This window comes from Vanacampus margaritifer, chromosome 19 (genome assembly GCF_051991255.1).
Source record: "Vanacampus margaritifer isolate UIUO_Vmar chromosome 19, RoL_Vmar_1.0, whole genome shotgun sequence".
Taxonomy (NCBI): Eukaryota; Metazoa; Chordata; class Actinopteri; order Syngnathiformes; family Syngnathidae; genus Vanacampus; species Vanacampus margaritifer.
In genome coordinates, this window is record NC_135450.1 from 3,602,415 (window position 1) to 3,611,967 (window position 9,553).

General features: G+C 38.3%; 1 protein-coding gene across 1 annotated transcript in view; it reads right to left on the reverse strand.

The window, feature by feature from the left end:
- katna1 (katanin p60 (ATPase containing) subunit A 1) overlaps positions 1–8,887 on the reverse strand; it is a 16,122-nt gene extending 7,235 nt beyond the window's left edge. The window contains exons 1-10 of the mRNA XM_077553424.1: positions 8,816–8,887; positions 8,520–8,665; positions 7,428–7,593; positions 7,218–7,351; positions 6,666–6,858; positions 6,278–6,393; positions 5,087–5,192; positions 4,859–5,017; positions 4,292–4,418; positions 2,774–2,908 (exon numbers count right to left, since the gene is read on the reverse strand). Coding sequence (XP_077409550.1) covers positions 2,774–2,908; positions 4,292–4,418; positions 4,859–5,017; positions 5,087–5,192; positions 6,278–6,393; positions 6,666–6,858; positions 7,218–7,351; positions 7,428–7,589 — 1,132 coding nt within the window. The 5' untranslated portion in view covers positions 7,590–7,593; positions 8,520–8,665; positions 8,816–8,887. The remainder of the gene's footprint in view (positions 1–2,773; positions 2,909–4,291; positions 4,419–4,858; positions 5,018–5,086; positions 5,193–6,277; positions 6,394–6,665; positions 6,859–7,217; positions 7,352–7,427; positions 7,594–8,519; positions 8,666–8,815) is intronic.
- Between the last annotated feature and the right edge of the window lie 666 nt (positions 8,888–9,553).

The following is a 9,553-nucleotide window of genomic DNA, read 5'->3' on the forward strand; positions in this document are numbered from 1 at the left end:
CCAACGCTAAAGAGCACATTGATGACGACGATGATCATTATCGATGATGATGATGGTGATTCCGAGGTTGGAAGCATTGACGCGGCAGGAGAAGACGTGAGGCGGAGCTAGATGGCCGAGGAAGCGGACAATGGCGACCGGTTGCAAGCAGCTCACACTTGGGAATTTTTTTCAAAGACGAAAGGCATCGACCAACGTTAAAGAGCACATTGATGACGACGATGATCATCATCGATGATGATGATGGTGACTCCGAGGTTGGAAGCATTGACGCGGCAGGAGAAGACGTGAGGCGGAGCTAGATGGCCGAGGAAGCGGACAATGGCGACCGGTTGCAAGCAGCTCACACTTGGGAATTTTTTTCAAAGACGAAAGGCATCGACCAACGCTAAAGAGCACATTGATGACGACGATGATCATCATCGAGGATGATGATGGTGACTCCGAGGTTGACGGCGAAGTTGGAAGCATTGACGCGGCGGCTATGACGACGTCATAAAGGTTCACGGGCTAGCGATGCTAACACCGGAAAACGAGGAGCACAATCGAGCACGCTCAGGCGGACGTTCAATCGGACGACGAAGAGTGCCCCGAGTCCAATGCATATTCATCGGAGTAGTGGGTACAGTCTGCTACTTGCTATTTATTCCCCGGAAAAAAAGGCCGTCAAGAAAGTGTAACGTCTGCGCGCGAAAGAAGCCATCGCAAGTGAAACTAATCTGTTGTGCAAATCCTGCTGTGTCTCCTTGCACGCAGGGGAGCGTTATAAAAAGAAAAACTGTATTTGAAACATCCACATAATTGTAAATAGTACCACAGTTGCACACATTTGTAAATAGTTTGCGAAATTGTTTTGTCAAATTGTTACACTGTTGAATGGAAATAAACGTATTTTGCAATCTAAAAACACTTTTTCATTGTTGGTGAAAGCGTTTTACAGAAGTAAAGCACGATTTAGGTGTTTGTGGCATCATTCATGGACAAAAAGAAGTGTACAATTCACTAGAGTGCATGAAATAACATCGTTTCACAAAAAGCTCTTTTTCTCCGCTTTTTGTTTCAAAACAGAGCATTTCGGTGAAAGTAACCATTTTCTATTGTTGATTACTGAAGAACGGAATAAGGTAGAAACAAACTTTTTTTTCTGACGAAAGATGAGAGTTCAATCTTTCATTTGGTAGTATGTGTGTTTCCATAGTCCAAACACAACATTTTCTGTGGACCTTGAAAGATCAGTCAAAATGCTTAAATCGGCTGGCACTGGCGACATCCCGTTTCTGAAAACGTCTGGCAGTCAAAGAGTTAAACAAGTGCAACCTGATTGAAGGCGTGTTAATGTAATATACTCAATAATATCCTAGCTTGCAATGCTTGGGTGTTGCTACAGTATTCTCCATATTAGAGTTAAACCAATATGTTGGTTTTTTTCAGGGCCAATACCGATGCCCATTATTAGTAGTCAATAACTGATACTTGAAGCTGATATTCATTTTTAGTAAAAGGGGATGGGAGACGGGGAGTGTGGGGGGTGGATGGGGTGAAAAAAAAATGTTGGCATCAAAAAATGTTTAAATTACAAATGCCAATCTTGACTTTGTTGTAATGTCTAAAAGCATTATTGGTTATTGAACAATTAGTCAGACTTTTCAAAATGTTGAAGTTTTATTTATTTTAAATATCAAGACTTCATTTCAAATTTCCCCAAAAAATTAAAAATGTTCAGGTAGCTCCCAAAGTTATCTTAAAAAGTTAATGGAAACTTAAACAAATACTTTTAGCTTTCTTTATTTTTCTACAGTAAATATTTTCCCCAAAATTTTAAAAACACCTGAAAACTTAAACTTTCACATTTCTTTAATGTGGAATAAAAAGAAAAGGTTCAGACGTTTTCCAGGGTTAGCAGCATCTCTTATAAATTTAACTGAAAACTTAAATAAATGGTACCCTGAGATTTAAATGGTTTTAGCTTGACCTTTTATCGGCCATCAGATTTTGCAAGAAGGCAGATACTGATATTTGTCATAATGCTTAATATGGGCGCCAGGCCGATTATCGGTCTAGCCCTACTCCATATTAGCCTCTTTTCAATTTAAGCCTCCTGGAAAGTTTGCTGTGATAAGTCAGTTTGCACAGGCATGAGCAACCACCTGAAGCTAAAAGATGCACGCGACAAATTAACAACATTGCCAAAAGCTCAGAAACGACCCCCCCCCCACCCTCTCCATTTTTATTTATTATTGTGCTTTTGTATAGGACACCACACTAATATTTGTTGACAAAAGGTACCCAAGGAAATCAATCCCTGCCTGTGCCCCTAAGGACTAGTAATTCTGTCAGGATTACAGGTTGTTTACTGAGGCTGAATGGAAAATGCAAAGAAGTGTACTAAAGGTTGACTAGTGTCGAGTGAGAGACAGAATGATAGGAATGTGGAGCTGAGGAAGCCAAATGGTGTTGAGGGGGCCTGGAGGGATAATCCAGCTAAGGCCCCGCGTTATGTAGCAAGTGTTTAATATTGTACACTTTTATCACCCTGTACTGTCTTGGCACATGTGTCAAAGATAAGGCCCGGGGGGCCAGATCTGGCCCTCCACGTCACTTCTTGTTTCTTTCTAAGTTAATTTGTTCTTTTCATTTTCAGGCCAATTTTGTATATTTAACATTTAATGTTACGTTACAGTTACAACTTTTTACAGGTATCAGAGCCATCTGAGGAAAACTAATTATGATACGACCGCAACGGAAATGAGGGAAATTGAAGGAGCACATGTACCAGAGGGGAGGGGAATGTAGATCCTCTTCTCTAAACGTCTTCTCAGAGCCTCGTCAATGTCCCACGGGAAGTTGGTGGCAGCCAGGACCATCACCATCTTTGACGGATCGTCGCTTTCCGATGCGCCACCAACACCTACACAAAACAAATGCAACACAAAAGTGTTTTGAACAATTGGGGTGTCAGGTCATTCAAATTTTTAATCGGGATTCATCACAAGACTTCAATAGTTAACTAACGATTAATGGAAAACTTTATATCTGTTCTAAATGTATAATGAAATATTTTCATACTCTTGTGAACGCAAAAGTGGAAAAAATAAATGTTTAATAGAAATATGGCTCCATCTTTTATCATCATTGATACAGTGATTTCATAATAATTCATAAAGTTGAGTTAAAATTAAGAAAAATATGTACTGTGTTGTAAAAACAAATGTGATATTGATTTGTGTTGAGGTCATTTTTCTGCCACTAGATGGCATAACTGCATTTGTAGGACATTGGCAACAGCTCAGTGCATTTTTCTTTACATATCCCTAAATAAATAAATAAATATAGTAAAATAAAAAATACACAAATAATGCTGTCAGGTCGAAATCTTATTCAAATGAGGGGGTGGTCCTAAGCGTGTCTTGGGTTGGGCGCCGCTGTTATTGATGGATATTTAATTCTATTTATAGATTTATTTTTGTACTTTTTTTTACATTTATTTCTATCTTTTGAATCTCATTGATTTTTGTATTTGTTTTTACTTTTATATTATTTTAGAGGTGTCAGTCGATTACATTTTTTAATCGTAATTAATCGCATGACTTCAATAATTAACTCACGATTAATCACAAATGAATCTTACATTTTATATCTCGATTTATATCTAAATTTACAATTAAATATTTTTCATACTCTTGTTAAAATAAAAGTGGATAGAAATGTTAATCTAATAGAAATATGGTTGCATTTCTTAGTCACTGATATAGCAATTTCATAACAATTCATAATATTTTTTTAAATGAAAAAACTACTGTAAAAAAGTGTGATATTGATTTGTGTTGTCATTTTCTGCCACTAGATGGCATAATTGCATTTGTAAGACATTGGTGACAGCTTAGTGCATTTTTCTTTTCATATTAAGAGCTATCTAATCTTTGACATGAAGTAACTTGAGAAATTCTGCACATTTTTAAAATTGTAAAATACAACTTGACCCCAGTCTCCACAAATATATGCATTAATATGAAATGTATTATTGCTAAATTTTGACGTAGACGTGCCTGCTGTATTGCGACTGGAATTCCACCAGTACAGGCTTTCCAAGTAAAAGGTGGTCATTAATCGTGCGCTAAAAAAATGGTGGCGTTAAAGGAACTTTAAATTAACGCACTAATTTTGACATCCCGCATTTCTAGTGTTGTCAGTTCCGAGGTTCACTTCACAATGGCAAACAGAAAAAAAAAAAAGACCGGAATGAACACCTTTGAAAGCATCTCTAGCTAAACTGTGATTCTTTTTGACCTACCGTCCATCTGCACCAGGAGTTCTGCCTTGACTCTCCGACTGGCCTCATGTTCCTCAGACGTACCTCTTCGACTGCACATGGAGTCGATTTCATCGATGAAGATGGTAGTGGGAGCATAAAAGCGTGCCTAAACAAGGATAATACCATAATTGACCAATTTCTCATTCATAGATGTTATTAGTTAATCCTGTTATTAGTTTCAAACGTGAATATAGTGGCTATAGACGCTGATCTCAACCTATATTTTGTGGTTATGGACAGCATACAATGAATTAGTTTCTGCTCTTTTTACAAATTAGTGATCAGTAGTTATGGTATATTTATAGCCTGGGTTGGGAGAAAACCACTCTACCACTGAGCCATGCTGCCCCAATGCTCATATGTAATCCTTTAAATGCAAAATAATAATAATAATAAAAAATAATAAAATCCAGTTCATGCTAGGCTAATGTTTACTGTAATATACAGTACATGTAAATGCAGAAATAGACAATTTCCCCAATTGCTCCCACTGTACTTACTCGAAATTGGAATCTAACAACACTGACGACGACACCAAAGTCTTACCATCTCAAAGAGCACGCGGACTAACTTCTCAGACTCTCCCCGATATTTAGAAGTCAGCGTGGCTGAGGAGACGTTGAAGAAAGTAGTCCTACATTCAGTAGCAACTGCTTTTGCTAAAAGTGTTTTCCCCGTTCCGGGAGGTCCCACCATGAGCACTCCCTAAGGTGAGAGTTTCACGGGTTGCTGTTAGTGACATGTCATAAACACACATTTCAATTTAGTAAATACCTTCCATGGTCTCCGTATGCCTTTGAAAAAGGCTGGCATCCACATTGGCAATACAACTGCTTCTTTCAGGAGCTTTTTTGCATCGCCCAGGTCTGCAATGTCCTCCCTAAGAAATAAGAACAAACTAATTTAAAGGTCAGATTTAGCTACATACAGTAGTCTGTAGCACAATATGTTTTTAAGCTTGCTTACATTTATTTGCATAACTCAACACAGTAAAATACATTATTCCTGGCTCATAGCACACGCTCGGTCTACCTCACTTCCTGTAGTGCGTTCCCTTCCCTCACTCTCATCAATCCCCCAAGCAACATGAACGCAAACGAATAATACTATTGTTAGAGTATTAAGCCGTTTATTACACTCCAGTTGAGGTTAACAGTACACACAAAATGAAGACATTTACACACAGTGCACACTTGAATACAAACGCACTTTGTTTAGCTTTTTTACCAAACATAGCTAGCTCAAGGCTAACGCCCAATGGAAAGCACAATTGACTCGCTAACGCTAATTAGCACGCTACTCGCGGCACTTTTATTACTCAAAAGAACGGCTATTCATACTAAAATGCTTCAGGAATGCATACAGAGAAACATGTTAACATTAGCTATGCTGCAAAAAAACAACTTTTATTGGCATAATTTGATCGTGACTTTTTTCTTCCACTCTCTGTGGCTACAACTTAACAGTGTATCAGAATGAGCGGAACCACACTGCCCCTAAGTGGCCAAATCATGTACAACATGAAAAGCGCTCCCAACAAAAGGCACACACCAACAAGGGATAAAATATTTCAAATAAAATACATTAAATAAAAAAATAAAATCAATTTTGGGACATTTTATATCGAAAAATCTAATCTGAATCATAGTAAATGAGAATCGTGATTGTTCTAAGAATCAATTTTTTGGCATTAAGTATTCTTACACAATCTATTATACAGTGTCAGAAATTCTGCCTTAACATAGATATTAAATTTCCCTCCTCATGTGGATGTACTTCAAGCGGTGTAGATTAGAACTGCACTGCATCATACCAAGAAGGGTTCCTAAAACAGATTAACCTAATTCAGTACTTCGAAACTGCTCTCATATTGGCGCTCAAACCTTTTTCTGGCTAGCACATTATTTCCAATATAGTACATATTGTGTGCGTTAATTCCCAAGTTGAAAAAACAGAAACACGTACCACTTAATGTTTGGATTCTGAGAGATGATATCTCTCTCCAGGGCTTCCACAAGGTCTTTGTCATATCCTGTCCCATCAAACTTTTTCAATTCCTTTTCCTGGCCATCCCCTTTGCTCTGGGAAAGGAACCAACACAAAACCATTTTTATTGTGCTTTAACTGACACAATTATTCAGTCTAAACCTTTAGAGGTGTTTAGCCCTCTGAAGCAGAACTAGCAATGCACATTTTTATCATGCATTTTTTCTTTAGATTAAATCAATATTATTTTTCATAACAATTGCTCATTTTAAATATTTAGACCTGCCTAACAATATTGTGTAAATGACTGCGTGATTGAAGACTTGACAGATCATTTAGAGCAGTTGTGGAAGGGCAAAGGCTTCACCTTATCGTCTCTTGCTTTGCCAGCAGCTTCCTTCGCGTCTTTTGTTTTGGCCTTGTTTTTTTTTTGTCTGTCCCCATTGGACCCGCGAGGTGACTGCCTCTGCTGAGCCTTTACGGCCACGCTGAGGCGGTTGTTGATTGGCTTACTGTCTTTGTAAGGGTTTGAAGGCCGCCTGACGGGACACGGCGAATGCCTGTGAATGAAAAATAAAGAAGGAAATGTTTCTCGCAATATATATATATAGATATATTACTGATTTACTGTAATGAAATGCATCAGAAAGCTGGGAAATTCGAAGCAAGATGGGTTGATCTTATTTTACTGGAATTATAACGGTTTTCATTTCTATCTTAAAAAGGTACCGTAGTCAAAGCTTTTTTGTCAATGTTGTCTCAAACAGATGAGGAGACAAGTCAACACTCATACACACAGTGATGACATTTAAAGAGGGTGTGCACACTTGTGCAACCACCTATCGCCGTTGTTTACTTAAATCTGTTCTTTATAGATTGTCCTGAAGTATAAAAAAAAATAGTCCTGCAGCTTCCTTACCTTGGTTCAATGGGCCTTATGTCACAATCATCAGGTTCAATTGGTTTAACAGGCACGGCTTCCAGTTGAACGCTCTCCAGTGTCGACAGGAGGTCTTGAACCTGCCTGCTCTCTTCACTTACTTCTTGCCACAACTGGAGAAAGAAAGAAAGACGGTTTATAATGGTGCTTAAGATCAACAGATCGCAACAGGTTTTGTTTAATATTTACCGTCTGCCATCTCTGTTTAAGACTGGGATCTCGCGTGGTATACACATGTTTCTTGATTTGTTCAAGCAAGCCTTGGTAGAAAACACTGGCCGAGTTGTAGTTTCCCAGCAAAGCATATTCACGCGCCAGCTTCATGTTGTCAAAAATCTCTTGTAAACTCATAGTGCTGTGGAAACAGCCAGAGAGCTGGATGAGTGTCAGTCATACTTAAATATATATATTTTTATTCAATGTGCTTTAATTTTATAGTAATGGGTGAGCTAACTTAGTCCGAAAGCGGGGTGCTGTAGCATGAATCGTGTAAAATAACTTTCATTTTCAGGCAGTAGGACACACTTTGTGTCTTTTCAAATGCAGCAATTGCGCTTCTACTTCTTTAAATGTGGAAAACTCATCAACACACAGCGAAACCAACTCCATCAAGGCAGCATTGCAAATCATGTGGCAAATATGAGGTTCTTGTGTAATTCACGGCAAAATAACTGTTCTGTTCTTTAATAAGCACATTAAACATTAAACAGCTTGTTTACTACTACCGACTGACTGCAGGAAATTGTAAACATAGTAAATAAATACAAAAAAAACATTTTATAAAAAAAAAAGTTGTTAAGGGTATTTGATGCCGTGACGCAAGACCTTCGGGGGGATGACCGCTCTGCCCACTACCCCAAGATCCGGCCACACAGTCACCGGCGCATATCTTATGGTTCTGGCGCGATTCACGACAAAATATCATATGGTAGAGAGTTGCCGATCACGGCAAAATAACTACACTGCATTCATGAAAACAGCTATTTGCATTGAGTCTTCATGTTCTAAATGTGTGCAATTTATGTAATAATTCCCTTTAACATACAATTTGTGTTTTTGGGTTTGACAAATAAGTTTAGCAAGCGTGATTCGGTCGCTCATCAAGCAAAACAAAACAAAAAAAGTTGCTAGCAAACTGACACAAGTGTAGCTGTACACTATGAACCATTTGGCTACACTTTAAACTGCTGACGACTATTGCTGCGTTTTTCGATAAAGGTTAGAATGCTTTGGCTGACTTTCTAAAGTTTGAAATCAAACAAAACGGATACAATACTTAACTTTTCGAATGAGACCACGCAGAGTTCTGGCAGCGACAGACGTGACGAGTTCCGCCGTAGCAGTTCAAATAGGAGACGACACACACTTTCCTCGGAGCCCAGTCGCGGCGATCGGTACACGGAAGTGTAGAAGAACAGCGCCCTTTCCTGGAGCGTCCAGGGAAAAGGAGACAGTCAAATAAGTTAGCTGTTCATGTGACCACCGATCGTGGTCGATCGGACTGCTGTTATTGTAATTACTAATACTATTATACGTAAATTAGTTTGATAGCGTTAATATTTTTGGGGAAAACTTACGTCACGTTGGCATGTTTACAGCCGGAAGTGTGACTTAGCATGTGATTTCATTAGAGCGCGTGGGAAAAAAAAGTATTTCCGCCGAGATTTTCAAAATAAACTTAATCACAATGTTCAAAAGTCATAAAACGGGGGATTCTATAATATTGTGATGTAATCAAGTTTATGATATCCACATCCCGTTTTTTATCCATCGAATTTAGCCTCGATGACGGCATTTTAGTGTATTTCATTTTCCTATTCTATAAATATCTAATTGTGTTATGTATTTTACATATTGTGGCTAAAATTGATGGGTTAGTTATTGTTATTGCTTGTTATATAATGTTAATTATTAGTATAATCACCATTATCATTTTTTTTCTTTTCGAAGTGTAGCTAACCAGTAACCTTTACTTACTGTATTGTGAAATGACTGTAGCTACTATGATAAGTGCTATCCAAGCTTCACCAGCAGGTGATGCTAGAGAACTATAATAAACAGTGACCATGACAGGTTCATGCACTCCAGACGATGGGAGTGCCTCTGCAGGCTCAGGGCTCAGCAACAGTATCAGGGCTAGTTACCATGAATGAATGAATGGTTTATTTTGACTCCATACATAACACAGAAAACGGAAAGACAAACCCCAACAGAGAAGTACACAGTTTCAATGCATCATCGAGTCCATTCCACAATTTTACACCCAAAACTGAAATACATCTGTATTTTATGTTGCTCCTCACTTAAAATGTTTC